At 30.8% G+C, this 24180-nt stretch overlaps 1 protein-coding gene across 1 annotated transcript; it reads right to left on the reverse strand.

The window, feature by feature from the left end:
- Positions 1–9039: 9039 nt before the first annotated feature.
- Positions 9040–19103, reverse strand: LOC127735723 (uncharacterized). Its single transcript, XM_052245999.1, has 3 exons — positions 18627–19103; positions 17311–17471; positions 9040–9512 (listed from the first exon to the last, which is right to left on the reverse strand). Exons 1-3 carry the CDS (start codon positions 18976–18978, stop codon positions 9303–9305), a joined length of 723 nt encoding a protein of 240 aa, XP_052101959.1. The 5' UTR covers positions 18979–19103; the 3' UTR covers positions 9040–9302.
- Between the last annotated feature and the right edge of the window lie 5077 nt (positions 19104–24180).

The following is a 24180-nucleotide window of genomic DNA, read 5'->3' on the forward strand; positions in this document are numbered from 1 at the left end:
TTGTTATCATTAAATTAAAACCAAACTAATATTATTGTTATATACATATACATATGCACATTCACGGTTCTACACTAAATCCATTGGATGTTGGATGTGTGCTGATTGATACTTTTGTCTTAGATACATGATTTTTTCATTAGTTGTTTTTGGCTTTGAACTAGCTGTCAGTAACTTTCGAGTACTCTCAGTCAGGAGCCTGTAATTCAGTGGTTGTCGTTTGTTGCTGTATATCATATTTGTATTTCGTTCATTGTTTTTTAGCATAAATCAAGCCGTTAGTTTTCTCCTTTGAATTGTTTTACATTTGTCATTTCGGGGCCTTTTATAGCTGACTATGCGGTATAAGTTTTGCTCATTGTTGAACGCCGTACGGTGACCTATAGTTGTTAACTTCTATGTCATTTGATCTCTTGTGGAGATTTGTCTCATTGGCAATTATACCACATCTTCTTATTTTTATATTTACATGAGTTGAAGAAAATCATTATGTTTAAAAGATTACCCAAAACAATACCGAGATCAACATTTGATAGATTTGTTTAAACGTTTTTGTATGAATTTCCCAGTCTCAGTACAAATATCATGTAAAAATACATGGAAAAAAACATTTTGGTGTGAATAGAAAGAAAAATAAACGATAGAACTTTGAAATAAATAACCAGATGGCTCATATATAAATATATGTGCTTTCAGAAGAAGAAAGTTGTGGTAGCGGAATTAAAACAAATTGGTAAATTTATTAAACATTCCTATATTTAAGATCTGAGTTATCTCCCCTTATATAGCTGAGATGACAGAAATTGAATTGTGTTTTGTAAACAGTTGTATTAATAAGACAAACCACATAATTTTCTTAATTAAGATAAAGAGTTTTATATATTAATAACACTTAAAAAAAATTATATCCGAAGTTGTTAATGGTGAATCATACCCGAAGTTGTTAATGGTGAATCATACCCGAAGTTGTTAATGGTGAATCATACCCGAAGTTGTTAATGGTGAATTATATCCGAAACATAATGGTGAAGAATAATCGAACTTGATAATAATGGATCATTCTCGAAACTTGCCAATCACATTTTACATTTTAAAGTCTTAATTTTGTTATAGATATAATTCTTAGTAGACCTTTTCAACAATTGTCTACACCTACAGTTGACAACGACTACGACATGTAAGATGTAAGTGGTCGTCTCAAAAGTAGTAATGGTTGTATATAATTGTTACCAGTAACTGAATCGAAAGGGAAAAAAAAGTTTGCCTATATGTATTTACCACAACGGTACGATTTTTGTTGTTGTTTTGATTGTAAACAATTTACTTATTTTAATTCTTTAATTTTATCTTTGAATTAAGTATCAATGGGGGTCTTGATGGGGTTTACAGAATATACATAAATGGACCAATACTATAGAATCATGGGCAAAATAAACACAGAGAAAATAGGCAATGAAAATAAAGAATAGAGAATAATGGGGTAATAAATTATAATGAATAGAGAATAATGGGCAAAATAGATAAAGAATAGAGAAAAATGGCTTACAAATTAAGAGAATACAGAATTGAGGGAACCCCATCCAGTCCCTCGTGTATGAATGAAAGGGAGATCTTTAATATTCTATTCAATATTTTTAGAAGATGAGATCCTAGCTACTTTAAACTAGCAAAATGAAAAAAAACTTAAGGAGTTAATATCTATTTAAACAGACAATTGTTTTATGTCTATTGACATGAGCGGCACATGACTATATAAAGTCCGTTATTTTTGGCCTCGTATGCCTTCATAATGTTCTTTATACTTAGTTTTTTTTTAAATTCACTCATGCTTTAGTTCAATTTAAATCAATATTCAGTGACAATTTGTACAGAACATTTAGATAAAGCGAATGTCCTATTTCATATTTCGGTTATATTTTGTTTTTAATTCCAATAGCACAAATCATAGTTTGACGCGGGACCATACACATTCAATATGAATTCGGTTCCTTACAAGAAGAAGAAGAAGAAGAAGAAGAAGAAGAAGAAGAAGAAGACAATAACGAGAAAAGGCAGGCACGGACAATGGACACGGCACGAATAAAGCTTAAAATCACAAAATGCAACACATAAAACAGACATTTAGAGTTACCGCACGATCTTCAATACTGTCGGGGAATCATTACCAAACAGCGAGATCTAAACTACCACGACTAAAAAAGAGATCAAATCCAATGCCGCAGCATAATATCGTAAACTAAAAATTCTACCGAGAAAAGAATATACCATTGACCAGCATATTCCAAGGTTGGAACAGGCGCATAACATATGCGGCGGGGGTTTTACTTAATATATAGTTTGATCCAAAACCTCTCCCTGTATTTAGTCAGAGGTGAAATAAAAAAGACCAGTAGTAAAACTAGATAAGAGTCGGGTCGAACACAACTTATAACAGTAAATTATATTCAATATGTACAACAAGTAAAGTGAAGATCTGTTGAGAAACACAATCTCTCCAATGTCAACGTGTGTTTTGATCGCGTTACGAACAGACAGATAGTCACGTTACACTGTCCACTTCGTAAGTTTTTTACTATTGGGATGATAAAATGTTGTCATAAAATAACATTCTAAATATAGTTAACGGCTATTGGCAAGTGGTGCAGTTTTCCATGGAAAACTCGTATAACTAAATATTAATGATCATATTTCCGAAAAAGCAATGTTTCGGATGTGAATAGATTGCCGATTTTCTTTTTAATATTTATGAATTTGAAAGTGAAATGGTTTATATATCAATGTTTACATTAAATAAGTATTGTAGGAACACAGAAAATCCACAATAGCTATTTGCTCAATATCCGTTCTTTTTCCAAATAATACCTTTCAAATCGAATATGTAGTACGTATAAATTATATTTCATGCGTGTTATACCTGAATGATTTTTATCTTTGATACGACCCCTCTATTTCTCCTGTAAACTGTAGGTGTCAATAGTCGGTGTCGAGAGTTGTTGAAAAGGTATAGTAGTGAAGATAATTTTGAATAGTTATGTTTATTCGAAGACTGTGATGCTTTTAAGGTGAATGATAATTCCATTAGGTCGGTTGTACTTAAAATCAATATGTCATATCTTTATAAATTTACATATATTTAAACATCTCATTATTAAATAAACTCGATCATAGTTACCAGCATTACATTTTAATTTTACGCCAGACGCGCGTTTCGTCTACAAAAGACTCATCAGTGACGCTCGAATCCAAAAAAGTTATAAAGGCCAAATAAAGTACGAAGTTGAAGAGCATTGAGGACCAAAATTCCCAAAAAGTTTTGCCAAATACCGCTAAGGTAATCTATTCCTGAGGTAGAAAAGCCTTAGGAATTCAAAAATTCAAAAGTTTTGTAAACAGTTAATTTATAAATATGACCATATCAATGATAATTCATGTCAGCACAGAAGTGCTGACTACTGGGCTGGTGATACACTCGGGGATATTAAAACGATGTATTTGCTTTCTTAAAAATAGACGTTTATATTCACAAATTAGGTTATACTATGTTAACATTTCAATTGTATTAAGGAAATAAACCAACACGATTTATCTTGACTAACATGTTTCTCTGTCACTCACCTACAGCTGAACTTGTTTTACTCAATTGTTGCAATAATAAGGACTAAACTAAGACTCACACAAATCTCCGCACAACGTGCTTAATTGCCTATCCCATATCAGTAACCTCGTCATATTTATAGGTTTCGCTACAATAAAGTAATTCATAAATTGTCTTCACTCAAAGCAATAGAGTCTTAGAGCTTGACATTTCAAGGTCTATCATTGAATATCGCTTATTGACTTTAAGAATATTATTTGTTTTATTGCTTTTCAGTTACTTTCTGACCAGCTGTGGTTTATAACATGTCTTTACATGGTTTGTCTTCCTCCATTCAAAAACCTTTGGAAATTGAACACATTCTTACTTAACCGTTTTACTCAATTATCCGGGCTCAATTCGCTATGTAAGAAGGTAAAACAATCCCGTCACGAAAACCACTCCCGGCAAGTAAACAGACTTGTTACAATAATTATAGATATTGCTAATCACAGGATCTCCGAATCTGCTCATAGGTTACCCAAATCTGTGACAACCTCTTTTAAGATGATGAAAATGTTTTTTGTAAGTAGAATTCACTGATTGATAAGGGTGTGTGTGCTATAAATCATTGCAAAATTTTCGACCAGAATTCGGTAAGAACCATACAACAGACTACCACATAGATAAAAATGCCCTGTCATTCTTAAACCTTAAACTAATAGATGTATTTGACAAAGGCCCGAGAATTCTCCACTCCGTCAAATAAAAACGACTTTTAGATTACTGGTGGGTGAAGATGGGAACTACTAGTTTGTTAGAAATGGTTTTCATTTGTAAACAGAGATGTGCTCCTTGTAAAAAAAAACTACTCCGGTAAATCAGGAGGAACGACTGAAATCGATATTTCATCATTTTCAATTAACGGTCGACATCAAGAATTGCACGTCTGATACTATGTGTCTGTATCTTGGCTCATAAGAGACATGTTTTAGTCGTCTTGAATAAAATTTGACCGATTGTGTTTTATTCCTCGTCAGAACATTTTAGATTTAGTATAGGTTAGTATGAAGGGTGATGCATTCATAGCAGGAGAAGATTACTTTGTTGACTCACCCGGCCTCCTTCAATTAGAAGTTCATGCAATTTAATCAGGCTTTTTTCTTGTTTGGTATTTACTAGTTTAAAACCGGCGGTGAACTACTGTCGACTCTTATTCATTAACGTTAAACTCCAATAAATATGCATTTGTTTTCACATGCGGCACACATGTTATAAATTAACTTTTTCCCGTTCCATTGAAAATTAAATCAATTTAATATTTTTAATCATGCAAATGAATACATAAAAATAAGAATTTGTTGATGACTTCCAATGAAATAACTATTTACCAGAGACCAAAAAACGTAGAATAAAGCAATTATAGGTCACCGTACGACCTACAACAACGATCAAAACCCATACCGTTTATAGTAAGCTTTAAAATGCCCCGACATGACAAAATGAAAAACAATGCAAACGAGAAAACCAAGGCCTGATTTATTCACAAAAAAAAAAAATAAAACGAAAAACAAATACGATAGACAGCAACTAACGGCAACCTGGTTCCTGACTTGGGACATGCACATATATGATATGTTGGGGTAAATCGTGTTTGTGGACACCTCCCCGAACCTTGGACACAGGTTTAACAGCACACCATAAAAAGAAACTGTAAAAATCAGTAGAAAAATTATTGACGATACAAATCACAATAAAACAAAACAAAAAGACTAAAGACACAAAAATACAGAAATAAGAGTACGCACAGTTACTAAAAGCTATTACAGTTAATAAATAAATCATAATTCCAGACTAAAATATCAATCAGTACACATCACAAGGATTAAGTGTAAAGACGTCATAAACAGGCTGAGAAAAACATGACCTTGTGCAATGACAAAATATAAGAATCGACAGGATGTAGAACCCTAAGGATTCGAATACGTATTTAGTTATGTTTTAATTTATAAATAACAACATCAAAATAAGTACCGATACAAACTATATTCAAAGATCTTATTACAGTGTTAAATTAACAACGTTTTGTAATGTGTCTATTTAAAGAATCGATAAGTTTACACGGATCGTATCTTAATTCACCAGCTCTATAAACATCACCGTAAAAATTAGTATGAAATAGCCTGTTTGTTATTTTCGGGTACTACCAAACTTCTAAATCAAATCTGTGTAACTATGAAAGAATTTAGTAAAGGTTTAAAATAATGTGTGGTTGCGAAATCACGAACTTACTAATTTCCCAGTGATTCATAGATAAAGTTCATTGAAATCTATAACGCCACCTCAGACATGGAAAAAGCGAATGCGTTATGATATATATTGAGTTAGACTGGACCGAAGGAACATCGCCGTTCAAACAAAATCTTCCCTTTAGTCGTAAATTTTTGTATAGGTTTTCCTAAAAAACTTAAAATCTTTTAAAATTATTACTGTTCATATTAGATTTATTTAAAGTAAGTTCCCTTAGGTAGATTTCTGCAGGGATAGGATTTGACAACGATTTATTGAAATATGAAAAATTCTTGATTATTCAACAGAAGAATATCATCAGGGTAACGGTAATTATTTTTGAAGTAATCAATTTTAAATACTATTTAGACGGATCTTTACTGGGTTTGGCCATAAACTGATTCATAACAATACAGGAACATGTCTTGTATTAAACGGACTCAACTGGTGCCCGTATGAATACCTAAAGCCGATCAACACACTTTATTGCAAGATCGTACATATATGTTTTCAATGAGAAACTGTACAGCTTTAATCATCTCATTACACTTCCAGTAAGTATTTCTAGTATATTTACATTTTTCATATAAAAGAAGACTTTAGTGACGTTTTGAATTTCAATGAACGTAAATTATTGAGTCAGGGATTTCGTTACCACACATTACTTAAAACCTTCACTAAATTCTTCCATAGATACAAAGATTTGGTTTGTAAGTTTGGCTGTACCTGTAGAAAACTTATTTCAAACGGGATAGCACATCCTAATTTTTATGGAGATGCTGTTTACCGAGCCCGGAAATTTAGATACGATCCGGGTAAACTAATCGATCCTTCAAATAAACTTCCTCTAAAAGGTTGCATATTCAACACTGTAATTAGATCTTTAAATATTGTGTTTATTGGTATAGATATTGATTTTGTTATCAGTAAATTAAAACCAAACTAATATTATTGTTATATACATATACATATGCACATTCACGGTTCTACAATCTGTCGATACCGATACCTATATTTTGGCATTGCACACGGTAATGTTTTCTCTGACTGTTAATGACATCTTTGAACTAAATACATTGGATGTTGGATGTGTGCTGATTGATACTTTTGCCTTAGATACATGATTTTTCTATAAGTTGTTTTTGGCTTTGAACTAGCTGTCAGTAACTTGTGAGTACTCTCAGTCAGGAGCCTGTAATTCAGTGGTTGTCGTTTGTTGCTGCATGTATATCATATTTGTATTTCGTTCATTGTTTGTTTTTCTTTACATAAATCAAGCCGTTAGTTTTCTCTTTTGAATTGTTTTACATTTGTCATTTCGGGGCCTTTTATAGCTGACTATGCGGTATGAGTTTTGCTCATTGTTGAACCCGTACGGTGACCTATAGTTGTTAACTTCTATGTCATTTGATCTCTTGTGGAGATTTGTTTCATTGGCAAATATACCACATCTTCTTATTTTTATATTTACATGAGTTGAAGAAAATCATTATGTTTAAAAGATTACCAAAAACAATACCGAGATCAACATTTGATAGATTTGTTTAAACGTTTTTGTATGAATTTCCCAGTCTCAGTACAAATATCATGTAAAAATACATGGAAAAAAACATTTTGGTGTGAATAGAAAGAAAAATAAACGATAGAACTTTGAAATAAATAACCAGATGGCTCATATATAAATATATGTGCTTTCAGAAGAAGAAAGTTGTGGTAGCGGAATTAAAACAAATTGGTAAATTTATTAAACATTCCTATATTTAAGATCTGAGTTATCTCCCCTTATATAGCTGAGAAGACAGAAATTGAATTGTGTTTTGTAAACAGTCGTATTAATAAGATAAACCACATAATTTTCTTAATTAAGATAAAGAGTTTTATATATTAATATCACTTAAAAAAATTTAACGGAATAAGCATTTAAATTAGAGCTCAAAACCACAGTATAAATAAAAGGATATTTTACTTTGGGTTAAAATGTAACTCCAAAGACGGTGCTGTGGATGATATTTTTTTTTGTCCAGCTGTGGTTAGTTGTAAATCTTTGCATCGACTCATTTATTTTCACCAATTTCTTCACTATATACTTTGTCCTTTGGCTAATAAAAAAGAGAGGCGAAAGATACCAAAGGGACATTCAATAATAATAACATGTTAATCAAATCCCCTGATGTAGTTTTGCAGGCCGTTTCCGCATAAAGCAAAGATAAAAAAAAACAAATATTTTCACACGAACCAATTGATGTCGAAACTTTGTGTTATTAACACATGACGTAAACAAATACATGTAAAAGGGCGATTAGTCATTTTTCTCTAACATTTGATCATTTAAAAAAAGTTTAAAACAAGAAAGGAAACGAGCAATTCATATTCCATATCTATTTATCGTTTTCTTTTGTTTAATACTACCTTTTCAGTTTATATTGTTGGTTATGATATATTCATAACAACCATGTTTATCAACTTTGAAAAAGAGATTTCCGAACATTAAATGTAATGTGCAGTTTAAAGAAAAATTATTGGATGCTTGCGTGATACGAACAAAAATCAGAATGAAAAAATTACCATAACCCAACTTCTCCTCAAAGTTAAAAAGGTGTTCCCATACTATTTCCCTCAAAACCAATCAATATAAGTTTCTTTGATATTTTGTACACATTGTTGCAAAACTTTTTGTTTTAAGGATGTAAAATAACTAAAAGGTTAACGACTTTGTGAATGTATTTGCATCATTCGAAGTAGATTTCTTGGTGACAAATAGTCCAAATCGCCAAAAACAGCATAACATTAAAGGGCTGTGAATATTTTTTTCGATGTTTCATCAATACATTTACGAAAACAGCAATAGAATTATTAAAATAACAAAACAAAAAAATCTTTTTATATCAATTAGAAAAAAAAGGATCTGAAAATTATTATTGATTGATTGATTACTATTAAACGTAACATTAGTTGAAAAGGGTATGTCGTGACAACTTATTTTTAGGGGGAAAACTAATAGTTTTATATTAGAGAAATGATGAATTTAAGACAATTCTAAGACCTTTTTTTGTTGATTTAATGAGAATTTTATATGCATGGTCTTCGAGACATGGTAATCTATTTTAAGAATATTCATGTAATTATATACCATAGCATGACTTTTCAAACTGTCAAAGAGATGATAACGGCACAAAGAAAAAATAAATATTTATTACTGGTTAAGTAAGTGAATCTAAGTACAAATTTGATAAGTAATGTAATATCACAAATTTCAAACAAAACAGAAAGACAAAAGTTGTATTCTTGGTAAATTGTCATTACGAGAATAATTTTGTTGTGTTGATTATTGTATACAAGTGTTGGTCAAGTTTTTATAATATAGTAAAATGGAGATACATTTTATAAAAAAAAATGTGTAGTCAATTATCACATGTGTGTTTTATTCTCTTTAAAACATTTATTTAATTTGGTCATTATATAATTCCTCTCTAACGTCCATCAGAATTGTTCCAAGCAGATTTCTTCCCCGCCATTTTTCTTTGTTTAATGCATCTGGATGATCTGCCGCTAACCCGACTCCCCATTTCTCATCAAATGGACTAGCCTCTGCCAGTGTTTTATTTCCGGTGTTTAGCAGTACGGCTTTGAGTTTTGGATTCTGTGAGAACTGAAACAGAATGAATAACATATAGGTTGTATAATCTGTCTGTAATATCATCACGGTATATATAGTATATAACAACGTGTATAATCTGTCTGTAATGTCATCACGGTATATATAGTAAATAACAACGTGTATAATCTGTCTGTAATGACTAATGTCATCACGGTAAATATAGTATATAACAATGTTTATAATCTGTCTGTAATGACTAATGTCATCACGGTATATATAGTATATAACAACGTGTATAATCTGTCTGTAATATCATCACGGTATATATAGTAAATAACAACGTGTATAATCTGTCTGTAATGTCATCACGGTATATATAGTATATAACAACGTGTATAATCTGTCTGTAATGTCATCACGGTATATATAGTAAATAACAACGTGTATAATCTGTCTGTAATGTCATCATGGTATATATAGTATATAATAACGTGTATAATCTGTCTGTAATATCATCACGGTATATATAGTAAATAACAACGTGTATAATCTGTCTGTAATGACTAATGTCATCACGGTATATATAGTATATGACAACTTGTATAATCTGTCTGTAATGTCATCACGGTATATATAGTATATAACAACATGTATAATCTGTCTGTAATGTCATCACGGTATATATAGTATATAACAACGTGTATAATCTGTCTGTAATGTCATCACGGTATATATAGTATATAACGTGTATAATCTGTCTGTAATGTCATCACGGTATATATAGTATATAACAACGTGTATAATCTGTCTGTAATATCATCACGGTATATATAGTATATAACAACGTGTATAATCTGTCTGTAATATCATCACGGTATATATAGTATATAACAACGTGTATAATCTGTCTGTAATGTCATCACGGTATATATAATATATAACAACGTGTATAATCTGTCTGTAATGACTAATGTCATCACGGTATATATAGTATATAACAACGTGTATAATCTGTCTGTAATGACTAATGTCATCACGGTATATATAGTATATAACAACGTGTATAATCTGTCTGTAATGTCATCACGGTATATATAGTATATAACAACGTGTATAATCTGTCTGTAATGTCATCACGGTATATATAGTATATAACAACGTGTATAATCTGTCTGTAATGTCATCACGGTATATATAGTAAATAACAAGGTGTATAATCTGTCTGTAATGTCATCACGGTATATATAGTATATAACAAGGTGTATAATCTGTCTGTAATGTCATCACGGTATATATAGTATATAACAACGTGTATAATCTGTCTGTAATGTCATCATGGTATATATAGTATATAACAACGTGTATAATCTGTCTGTAATGACTAATGTCATCACAGTATATATAGTAAATAACAACGTGTATAATCTGTCTGTAATGTCATCAAGGTATATATAGTATATAACAACGTGTATAATCTGTCTGTAATATCATCATGGTACATATAGTATATAACAACGTGTATAATCTGTCTGTAATGTCATTATGGTATATATAGTAAATAACAACGTGTATAATCTGTCTGTAATGTCATCACGGTATATATAGTATATAACAACGTGTATAATCTGTCTGTAATGTCAGTATGGTATATATAGTATATAACAACGTGTATAATCTGTCTGTAATATCATCACGGTATATATAGTATATAACAACGTGTATAATCTGTCTGTAATATCATCACGGTATATATAGTATATAACAACGTGTATAATCTGTTTGTAATGTCATCACGGTATATATAGTAAATAACAACGTGTATATAGTATATAACAACGTGTATAATCTGTCTGTAATATCATCACGGTATATATAGTATATAACAACGTGTATAATCTGTCTGTAATGTCATCACGGTATATATAGTATATAACAACGTGTATAATCTGTCTGTAATGTCATCACGGTATATATAGTAAATAAGAACGTGTATAATCTGTCTGTAATATCATCACGGTGGTTTATATAGTATATAACAAGGTGTATAATCTGTCTGTTATGTCATCACGGTATATATAGTAAATAACAACGTGTATAATCTGTCTGTAACATGATATATGTAGTAAATAACAACGTGTATATAGTATATAACAACGTGTATAATCTGTCTGTAATATCATAACGGTATATATAGTATATAACAACGTTGTATAATCTGTCTGTAATGTCATTACGGTATATATAGTATATAACAACCTGTATAATCTGTCTGTAATCTCATCACGGTATATATAGTATATAACAACGTGTATAATCTGTCTGTAATGTCATCACGGTATATATAGTAAATAACAACGTGTATAATCTGTCTGTAATGTCATCACGGTATATATAGTAAATAACAACGTGTATAATCTGTCTGTAATGTCATCATGGTATATATAGTATATAACAACGTGTATAATCTGTCTGTAATGTCATCACGGTATATATAGTATATAACAACGTGTATAATCTGTCTGTAATGTCATCACGGTATATATAGTATATAACAACGTGTATAATCTGTCTGTAATGTCATCACGGTATATATAGTATATAACAACGTGTATAATCTGTCTGTAATGTCATCACGGTATATATAGTAAATAACAACGTGTATAATCTGTCTGTAATGTCATCACGGTATATATAGTAAATAAGAACGTGTATAATCTGTCTGTAATATCATCACGGTGGTTTATATAGTATATAACAAGGTGTATAATCTGTCTGTTATGTCATCACGGTATATATAGTAAATAACAACGTGTATAATCTGTCTGTAACATGATATATGTAGTAAATAACAACGTGTATATAGTATATAACAACGTGTATAATCTGTCTGTAATATCATAACGGTATATATAGTATATAACAACGTTGTATAATCTGTCTGTAATGTCATTACGGTATATATAGTATATAACAACCTGTATAATCTGTCTGTAATCTCATCACGGTATATATAGTATATAACAACGTGTATAATCTGTCTGTAATGTCATCACGGTATATATAGTAAATAACAACGTGTATAATCTGTCTGTAATGTCATCACGGTATATATAGTAAATAACAACGTGTATAATCTGTCTGTAATGTCATCATGGTATATATAGTATATAACAACGTGTATAATCTGTCTGTAATGTCATCACGGTATATATAGTATATAACAACGTGTATAATCTGTCTGTAATGTCATCACGGTATATATAGTATATAACAACGTGTATAATCTGTCTGTAATGTCATCACGGTATATATAGTAAATAACAACGTGTATAATCTGTCTGTAATGTCATCACGGTATATATAGAATATAACAACGTGTATAATCTGTCTGTAATGTCATCACGGTATATATAGTATATAACAACGTGTATAATCTGTCTGTAATGTCATCACGGTATATATAGTAAATAACATCGTGTATAATCTGTCTGTAATGTCATTATGGTATATATAGTATATAACAACGTGTATAATCTGTCTGTAATGTCATCACGGTATATTTATATATATAACAACGTGTATAATCTGTCTGTAATATCATCACGGTATATATAGTATATAACAACGTGTATAATCTGTCTGTAATATCATCACGGTGGTTTATATAGTATATAACAAGGTGTATAATCTGTCTGTAATGTTATCACGGTATATATAGTATATAACAACGTGTATAATTTGTCTGTGATATCATCACGGTATATATAGTATATAACAACGTGTATAATCTGTCTGTAATGACTAATGTCATCACGGTATATATAGTATATAACAACGTGTATAATCTGTCTGTAATGTCATCACAGTATATATAGTATATAACAACGTGTATAATCTGTCTGTAATGTCATCACAGTATATATAGTATATAACAACGTGTATAATCTGTCTGTAATGTCATCATGGTATATATAGTATATAACAACGTGTATAATCTGTCTGTAACATGGTATATATAGTATATAACAACGTGTATAATCTGTCTGTAATGTCATCACAGTATATATAGTATATAACAATGTGTATAATCTGTCTGTAATATTATCACGGTATATATAGTATATAACAACGTGTATTATCTGTCTGTAATGTCATCACGGTATATATAGTAAATAACAACGTGTATAATCTGTCTGTAATGTCATCACGGTATATATAGTATATAACAACGTGTATAATCTGTCTGTAATGTCATCACGGTATATATAGTATATAACGTGTATAATCTGTCTGTAATGTCATCACGGTATATATAGTATATAACAACGTGTATAATCTGTCTGTAATATCATCACGGTATATATAGTATATAACAACGTGTATAATCTGTCTGTAATATCATCACGGTATATATAGTATATAACAACGTGTATAATCTGTCTGTAATGTCATCACGGTATATATAGTATATAACAACGTGTATAATCTGTCTGTAATGACTAATGTCATCACGGTATATATAGTATATAACAACGTGTATAATCTGTCTGTAATGTCATCACGGTATATATAGTAAATAACAACGTGTATAATCTGTCCGTAATGTCATCACGGTATATATAGTATATAACAACGTGTATAATCTGTCTGTAATGTCATCACGGTATATATAGTATATAACAACGTGTATAATCTGTCTGTAATGTCATCACGGTATATTTATATATATAACAACGTGTATAATCTGTCTGTAATATCATCACGGTATATATAGTATATAACAACGTGTATAATCTGTCTGTAATATCATCACGGTGGTTTATATAGTATATAACAAGGTGTATAATCTGTCTGTAATGTTATCACGGTATATATAGTATATAACAACGTGTATAATTTGTCTGTGATATCATCACGGTATATATAGTATATAACAACGTGTATAATCTGTCTGTAATGTCATCACGGTATATATAGTATATAACAACGTGTATAATCTGTCTGTAATGACTAATGTCATCACGGTATATATAGTATATAACAACGTGTATAATCTGTCTGTAATGTCATCACGGTATATATAGTAAATAACAACGTGTATAATCTGTCCGTAATGTCATCACGGTATATATAGTATATAACAACGTGTATAATCTGTCTGTAATGTCATCACGGTATATATAGTATATAACAACGTGTATAATCTGTCTGTAATGTCATCACGGTATATATAGTAAATAACAAGGTGTATAATCTGTCTGTAATGTCATCACGGTATATATAGTATATAACAACGTGTATAATCTGTCTGTAATGTCATCACGGTATATATAGTATATAACAACGTGTATAATCTGTCTGTAATGTCATCACGGTATATATAGTAAATAACAACGTGTATAATCTGTCTGTAATGTCATCACGGTATATATAGTATATAACAACGTGTATAATCTGTCTGTAATGTCATCACGGTATATATAGTATATAACAACGTGTATAATCTGTCTGTTAAGTCATCACGGTATATATAGTAAATAACAACGTGTATAATCTGTCTGTAATGTCATCACGGTATATATAGTATATAACAACGTGTATAATCTGTCTGTAATGTCATCATGGTATATATAGTATATAACAACATGTATAATCTGTCTGTGATATCATCACGGTATATATAGTAAATAACAACGTGTATAATCTGTCTGTAATGTCATCACGGTATATATAGTATATAACAACGTGTATAATCTGTCTGTAATGTCATCACGGTATATATAGTAAATAACAACGTGTATAATCTGTCTGTAATGTCATCACGGTATATATAGTATATAACAACGTGTATAATCTGTCTGTAATGTCATCACGGTATATATAGTATATAACAACGTGTATAATCTGTCTGTTAAGTCATCACGGTATATATAGTAAATAACAACGTGTATAATCTGTCTGTAATGTCATCACGGTATATATAGTATATAACAACGTGTATAATCTGTCTGTAATGTCATCATGGTATATATAGTATATAACAACGTGTATAATCTGTCTGTAATGACTAATGTCATCACAGTATATATAGTAAATAACAACGTGTATAATCTGTCTGTAACATGGTATATATAGTAAATAACAACGTGTATAATCTGTCTGTAATATCATCACGGTATATATAGTATATAACAACATGTATAATCTGTCTGTGATATCATCACGGTATATATAGTAAATAACAACGTGTATAATCTGTCTGTAATGTCATCACGGTATATATAGTATATAACAACGTGTATAATCTGTCTGTAATGTCATCACGGTATATATAGTATATAACAACGTGTATAATCTGTCTGTAATGTCATCACGGTATATATAGTATATAACAACGTGTATAATCTGTCTGTAATGTCATCACGGTATATATAGTAAATAACATCGTGTATAATCTGTCTGTAATGTCATCACGGTATATATAGTATATAACAACGTGTATAATCTGTCTGTAATGTCATCACGGTATATATAGTATATAACAACGTGTATAATCTGTCTGTAATGTCATCATGGTATATATAGTAAATAACAACGTGTATAATCTGTCTGTAATATCATCATGGTATATATATAGTATATAACAAAGTGTATAATCTGTCTGTAATGTCATCACGGTATATATAGTATATAACAACGTGTATAATCTGTCTGTAATGTCATCACGGTATATATAGTATATAACAACGTGTATAATCTGTCTGTAATGTCATCACGGTATATATAGTATATAACAACGTGTATAATCTGTCTGTAATGTCATCACGGTATATATAGTAAATAACAACGTGTATAATCTGTCTGTAATGTCATTACGGTATATATAGTATATAACAACGTGTATAATCTGTCTGTAATGTCATCACGGTATATATAGTAAATAACAACGTGTATAATCTGTAATGTCATCACGGTATATATAGTATATAACAACGTGTATAATCTGTCTGTAATATCATCATGTGGTATATATAGAAATAACGTCATACAGGCATTTTAGGGTCAATATAAATATTGTCGAGCTTTCATATGAAACATGTGAGTGTTTTGTATATATATATTATTGAACAAATTATAAATCTCTGCTGCTAAGGGGGAAATATGAATTTTATAAGTCATCATTGACCAAAACACATAGCCAATGGTAATGTCGCATTTTTCGTAACAAAATGCAGTATATATATGCCAACCAAATTATCCCATGTTCGTATCATTTATTCACTTATTCAATGTGTTGATGTCTCTCGACGCACTAGCGACATGTTTTAGGTCTTCTGTCTTTACCAATTGTGACATTTTGACTGAGCACCCGGTCTTTGGGAGTTTATGCCATCCCTTCGGTTTTTTTTTGTTACCTTTATTTGTCTCTTCTTAATAGATTTATAAAATTTGAACATCAGTGAACTACCGTCGCCTTAATACACCAGTTGATGAACAAAGGTCGATAAATTGTACACGAAAAAACAGCAAGTTTTTTGTCAGCCGTCTAATTTAAAATATACGTGTATTTATTATAATGACGCATCGAATAGGATTGACTAATTAACTCTAGTGTTTCGTGGACTTGTTTGTATTTTCGTTGTCTTTCTTTGTTTTATTTGCCATAGAGTTGTTAGTTTCCTTTAGAGTTTTTAATGTAACCTTGGTATCGTACGCCTCTTTTTTTTATTTCGATTGAACTAAACTTCTCTTTGAGTGAAATCTGACGCGAACGAAAAAGTAAAAAACTTTTTTACACTAAACCTGATAAAAAACTTAGCAAAATCATTTATTTTTTTTTCCTTTTTACCTTCGCAATATTTCCCTGTTTCACAATTTCTTCACATTTACTGTTCCACAGCGGTCTATTAAAGCTAGATAATTTTGCTGCCTGTCGCCCAAAATCCTTTTGTTCTTCTGGGTCTGTTGATGTCATAACTCTCTCTGTTAATTTTTCGTCATCACATAAACCTTTTATAGAAGAATTAAAATAAATAAATGTATGCTAATACATTTCATTTGATAAGAATTCTCTTTTTTTTTTATTTGGGAGTTGATGAAGCGACAACCGAATAGTCGAGGCAACTGGAAAAAAAGACAGATTCTGGTATAGTTAATCATAATAAGTGTTTGTGTATGGTTTAAACTATTGTTTAAACTGTTTAAATAAAGTGATGATTTTGAGTGATCAGAGATAATACACATCGCCAAATTTAACACATGTGAAACAGAAACTCATAAGAAGGAGGCTAAACTAGTTAATTCTAACCAGACATCCCATATGAAAAAATTAATGTAATATAACACCTTAGTTTTATCCAATAATAAATTAAATTTGGATGTAACACGTCTTTTGATCGGCTGAAATTTTTTTTTGTCTTTCAGCTCATAGACATAATTTTGTCATGTGACTGTGACGTAATCAACGTTTTTTAATGATTAACTCCTTAAAAATGGAATTAAGAATTAAATTATAAGGACTGACTGTAGTATTTTTTTCTGTCTATTCGAAATAACCTCAAAATTATAACACCTTAGTTTTATCCAATATTTGCAATTGTATACAATTTTTCTGTTTTGAATAGCTAACATTTTTAAACGCTTCAATTACTACAAGTCTTAAAACTTAAAAAGAAGCAAAACAACACGCAAATGCTTATATAATTTAATCTCATAAAACAGAAATAATGGTTAAAGAATATTGTTGAGCATTGTAACTATTTCAAAGTTTCTACATGTTTACGGACAAATTTAAGACACGTGAAGACCTTACATCAAAGTGAAATAATTTCTAAAAGCTAAGGCCGAACTACAGGACTTTCAAGAAAGGTATGAAACCATATCATAAGATAAAATTTGCACTTTATTATTCGTCGAATAATTTCTTTTAAAATGATCTACACTAAACCTTTCGTTTGTGACAAAATCATTGTTTGCACAATTCCAGATGTTTCCAATAAGGTTCTAAGATCATTGTATGACCATTGTGTGTCTAAGATCTGATGAAACGTCAAACATTAATTTTTAACGAACGCTAAATGTAAAAGGGTTCTTGTTATCATGTTTTTTTTTAAAATAGGTGGATGGACGGGGTCGACAGAAATTTTATGTCCGATTATATCTTACGTGTTTTATGATACATCATAAACTGCTCTGCACAGTTAAATGTCAGTTCCTCCACTGTGAACATTGAATGATGCCACTGACTGAACACAGAGCCTTTCTGCCAGAATAGTACAAAATCTTTATTTTCTTTTTGTGTGTAAACTGGATCGCTGTATTTAGGCTTCAAAAAGTTTCCCATGCTCCTTTTTCCACTATGTGGTCGTCGTCCAGATCCTTCGGAATGCTTTTGAACTTTTTGTTTCTTGTACGGTTTTGTTTTTTTGTGATCTTGTTTAACACGCCCATCAACTCCAGGGTGTTTACTTCTTGTATGCTTTCTTTCCTGTTTATCTGAACTTTGTATGTCACCCATTAAAGTAAAGTATTGTTCTACCGCAAAACAACTTCTTCTAACGTATCAACACAACTTAAACTTCGTTCATCTTTGTAGGAATGTAATTTACTCTGTTAGGAAAACCGAAAGTAGATAGCTGTCATAGGTAAATGACTAAATCAAATACGTATACGTTAAAATTCCGTAAATTTATGTAAACTAATAACCTTTCTAAGCGTAACTGATGTCTTTAAATAATAACATTCGAAACGATAAGTTTATGATTTATTTTACAAAAAGGATTGATTGATTGAGCGAGTGATAGTTTCTTTTTTTCTTTAAATGTCGTTTTACCTAAAAGAGAACGAATGCGTGTAATCTATTTTATTGGTTTCTGTAATACAATATGACTACAGGATTGTTACCAAAGTTTTACATTACAATTCATCATTCGTTATGTTAAGCTGTTTCTCCCAGTCTAGGAAATAAATGAGATCAGCGGAATATCAAATGAGTTTATAAGGCAAGTAAGTTAGACCATTGGAATAGCAAATGTATTTATTAATGTAATTAAATTAAATCGGTGGAATAGCAAATGTTAACTCATCATAGATACCAGGATTGAAATTTTGTACAAAAGACTCATCAGTGACGCTCGAATCAAAAAGTTCAAAAAGGCCAAATAGATTACAAAGTAAAGCAAACATATTTGACTCCGCCACATTCTGTATGTGCCTGTCCTAAACCAGGAGCCTGTAAATCAGTGACCGTCGTTTGTTGCAATATATCATATTTGTTTTTTTCGTTTATTGTTTTGTACATTTATCAGGTCATTAGATTTCTCGTTAGAATTTTTACATCTGTCATTTCGAAGCCTTTTATAGCTTGTTATGAGGTATGGGTTTTGCTCATTGTTGAAGGTATGGTGACCTATAATTGCTAACTTCGACGTCATTTGGTCTGTGGTGGAGAGTTGTCTTATTTGGGCAATTATTCCACATCTTCGTATTTTTATATTATCACAATAACTTCATTATTGAGTAGAGATATTTGCCAATGTGTGTTTCATTTGGACGTCACTGTAACAATATTACTATTCCAATATCAGAATTCAGTAAGAGTTAATTTAGGTAAACCTGCACACTCCAAAAGTTATAAATAGAACGTTGACTCAAAGTTGACCTTAGACGGATTTGGCTATATTTTTAGGTCCTTTTTGGTCATATAGCTCTTCAACTGTTTCGGTTGTTATACATCATTTGCTTGTATATACCAGTATTCGGCTTTGAGCGTTCCTGATGAAGGTAAATCCAGAAAAAGTGCTTTGGACGCATGAAATTTATAACGTGTTGATTTCATTTTTTTCGACTTTGCATGCTTTCCATGATGATGTTGTTATCATGAAGCTAATTAAAAATGAAGACTTGAGCTGCATTGTATTTATCGCCACACAACAACGAAACATGGTGTCAGATGTGGCTGAAAGGAATGAAATTATGAAAAGACAATAGTCCGTCGTCTGACATGAATATACAAATCAGATTATGACGTCTTGAAAGGCTATTTTTTTGTCTGTGGTGCCTTCCTACGACGTCTGGACGATTCTATTTCGGTTTCCTTGATTTCCCGAGATCCTTTGTTTCCGGAAAGTATTAAATAATACTCCATAAAATTGGGCAGACCCAAATTTCCGGATAATATGAATCGGACGTTCCGGAAATTCGGTTCCATCAAATTTTATTGAGGTAGAAATATACAATTAGGAAAAAAAAATATTAAAATTTACCCTTATAAATTTTACCATCCCCTTTTCCTTGCTCTCTTACACAATAAGCTTTCTTTTATATTATTTTTTTTTTATTAATCATATCCAACTATCGCGGTCATCACGTGACTTTTACAATTCAGTTGTATATCATTAATGGCCGATTGATTATCAATGAAAATGAACGGGCTACATAGATTAAATGATCATAACTTTTTTGTTACATTGTGTATTTTACCTTCCAACCCCGCGTTTTATAGTATTTTCATTTTTACAATTAAAAATGTTTTAAGTTTCAGTTCAGAAATAAGATTTCTTGCTTCAAATTAGGTTTGAAAATGGAGGTGACATAACCACACAGCCTCCGTTGACTTCTTCGTTAAAACTCAATAAAATTGCAATGGGACCTTCTTATATGATCAATTTTCTCAACTTTTTATTTGTTAATAATATCCTTCCAACCCCTAAAAAGATCGACAACACATTCATTTAAATGAAATCGAAACCCAAATCACTTTAGGTAACAAACTTTTTGCTTCAAAATTTGATTGAAAAGTTTACATTTTGGCATTCGTTAACAATATTTTGAAAATGGCGGCCGATGTCGGAAGTGAACAAAGACACGACATGTATTCATTTAGCAATTAATTAAAAAGTAATTTGTGAAATATTTATTAAAGTGTGTCTTATTGTTTTTAGAAATTTCTTATTTCACCTTTAATTTAATATATTTATTAGAAACAGTCTCTCGCACTCAAAACAAAGATTTATATGCATCAACCATGCATTGTTTACATTGACCATGTTGACAGCGTAGGTCGACTTGTGAAAATATATATTGTAATATTTTATGATGAAAATCAAAAAACTGTTGGATGCATGCGTTTTCAGTTTTTGTCTTACCTTAAAGCAGCATAGAATCAAATATTTTGTCTTTTTGATAAAGTGGATACATGCTGTTTGTTTTGATAAAATTTCGAAATTACGAAAAAAAATGGCGACCAAACAATTTTCAAACGTAGACGATGTTCGACACTAATTTTGCCCATGCAAATAACACAATTTAATTTCACTGTTTATATTGCAATTAAATATGACACGTTATTGTCACTCTAATAATACCCGAGGACATAGCTTGATTAAGGAGATATTAAGTCATCAACGTGATCAAAGAAAACAAACACGGCACCTAATCACGATGTAAGATCATGTAAGTTTTGACAAGACTTATGTAGATTAATATGGTCCGATTCTTATAGAAATTATTTTATGGTACTATTTTATATAAATAAAAAAAAACCTCGAAACCCCGAGGTGAAATATCTATATTTTTCAATTTTCTAAATTATTCATCACACGGGTTACCAGTAAATTTTTCATATTCCAAATTAAACCAGTAACATGCAGAGTTATCGAACGTAATTATGACTGGTATAGTTGCATATGAATTTCTTTTTGGTGTACCCATGGCAACAATCTGCATTTATTTGCTAAAGATTATTGTAAAAAGGGGTGTGAAGATGTCCCATGTTTCCCCAAATTTTGTTTAAAAGTAGAATTTCAATCCCTTTGAGGGATACCTTTTCTGAAACTGTTTCGATATATCTATCAGCCGGACAAATAAATATCAGATGTCTTTCGTCTCATTTTTTCGTAAAATTGCATCAAAAAGTTCGTGTGAAAAAAAAGTGTTTGTAAACAATACATAATTTTCTGGACCTATGGCCGTCGGGATATGAAAATACGGGCAGTCAAACAGAAAACAGCCGATAAAACATGTACAAATAATCTTGATTTTCATATAAACCCACTTTGAAGGCTTGATTAGTCATCAGCTGTCTAAAAATGAATTTTATTGCACAATAACTTTCATATTTGAAAAATCCACAAGGGCCAAAATTCGAAACCACACTCCTAATTGTGTATTGCTACCTAAATAGAAAAATATTTTTTTTTAAATTCCCCCTTTTAACTCATTTTCTGTGTTTGTAGCTACAACAAGTAAAATGGCCTTTTATTTTTGATAATTAATTGAGTAATAAATATTTATAAAGGTTAGCAGTTGACACTGGTACGCGACAAAAAACTGATTTATGGAAAAGTGAAAAATCTCATTTCTGCCTCAATTTTTTGTTAAATTTTAAAAACTATACCTCTTGTTTCTATTTTTGAATGTTGAAAATGTTGATAAGATCTCTGAAGATGCAAAATTGTACAAAATTAAGCAATTTAAAGCACAAAAACTTTAATTTTTATGTGTATTGCATACCAAAGCCTTGGTTAAGAAACTTGCTAATATGGAATCAATTTCTAACAGGAAAAACAACATTACATTTAATTTTAGCCAAATTGTATCACGAAACCTTGCTAAAAATAATATTTTGATATATTGGCATGAAAAAATAGAAAGCGTTCAATACTTTGGCTATTAAATACATGGGAATCCTTTGGTAGCAAGGGTTAAGCCAATATAGTACAAATATAAGCTTTGTGTCAAAATGTCTATTTTTGGTTGCTAAGGAAAATAAACAATAACATTGACATGTAGTGTCATTCTAAAACCCTTTATCCCCCCCCCCCCCTCAGAAATTCATTTAGAATCTAAATGTAACAGATTTGCGGTATGAATAGTCTTAAATTATGCTATTCTGAGCTTTTTAAGTATGGCCCTTTATAGCTTGCTGTTCGGTGTGAGCCAAGGCTCCGTGTTGAAGACCGTACTTTGACCTATAATGGTTTACTTTTGTAAATTGTGACTTGGATGGAGAGTTGTCTCATTGGCACTTATACCACATCTTCTTATATCTACATAAGGTAGCAATATAAAGTTAGGAAAAAAAATAAATATTTACCCTCATAAATTTTACCATCCCCTTTTCCTTGCTTTCTTACAAAATAAGCTTACTGTTTGTGTCATATATGTTCATATGTAAGTAATCTGTATCTTCCATAGATTTGATTTCCAGTCGTTAAAATGGTGAAATATGATTTCTTTTTGGTGTACCCATGGCAACAATCTGCATTTGTTTGCTATAAAATATTGCAAAAAGGGGTGTGAAGATGTCACATGTTTCCCCAAAATTTGTTTAAAAGTAGAATTTCAATCTAATGGAGGGATACCTTTTTGAAACTGTTTAGATATATCTCTCAGTAGATCAAATAAAAATCATATGTCTTTCGTCTCATTTTTTCGTAAAATTGCATCAAAAAGTTCGTGTGAAAAAAGTGTTTGTAAACAATACAAAATTTTCTGGACCTCTTGATGTTCCTACAAACCTACTTTGAAGGCTTAATTAGTCATCAGCTGTCTAAAATGAATTTCATTGCACAATAAATCTACAGGGGCCAAAATGCGAAACCACACTCCTAACTGTGTATTGCTACCTGAGGTTGATACTCTCAGGGACTGAAGGATCTTGGGAAATCAAGGAAACCATTTTGAAATCGAAGATCATTTCACACCTCAAATGGAATCG

The sequence above is a fragment of the Mytilus californianus genome, unplaced genomic scaffold, assembly GCF_021869535.1.
Source record: "Mytilus californianus isolate M0D057914Y unplaced genomic scaffold, xbMytCali1.0.p SCAF_1, whole genome shotgun sequence".
In the NCBI taxonomy this organism is placed as follows: domain Eukaryota; kingdom Metazoa; phylum Mollusca; class Bivalvia; order Mytilida; family Mytilidae; genus Mytilus; species Mytilus californianus.

Bases quoted from the DNA above. Each gene is read 5' to 3' on its own strand.
- LOC127735723 (XM_052245999.1), bottom strand. From the start codon at position 18,978: ATGGGTGACATACAAAGTTCAGATAAACAGGAAAGAAAGCATACAAGA. The intron at 17,472-18,626 runs GTAAGATATAAT...CTTCTATAAAAG, and splicing joins TATGATGTATCATAAAACAC to GTTTATGTGATGACGAAAAA. The intron at 9,513-17,310 runs GTAAAAAGGAAA...ATTCTGTTTCAG, and splicing joins AACAGGGAAATATTGCGAAG to TTCTCACAGAATCCAAAACT.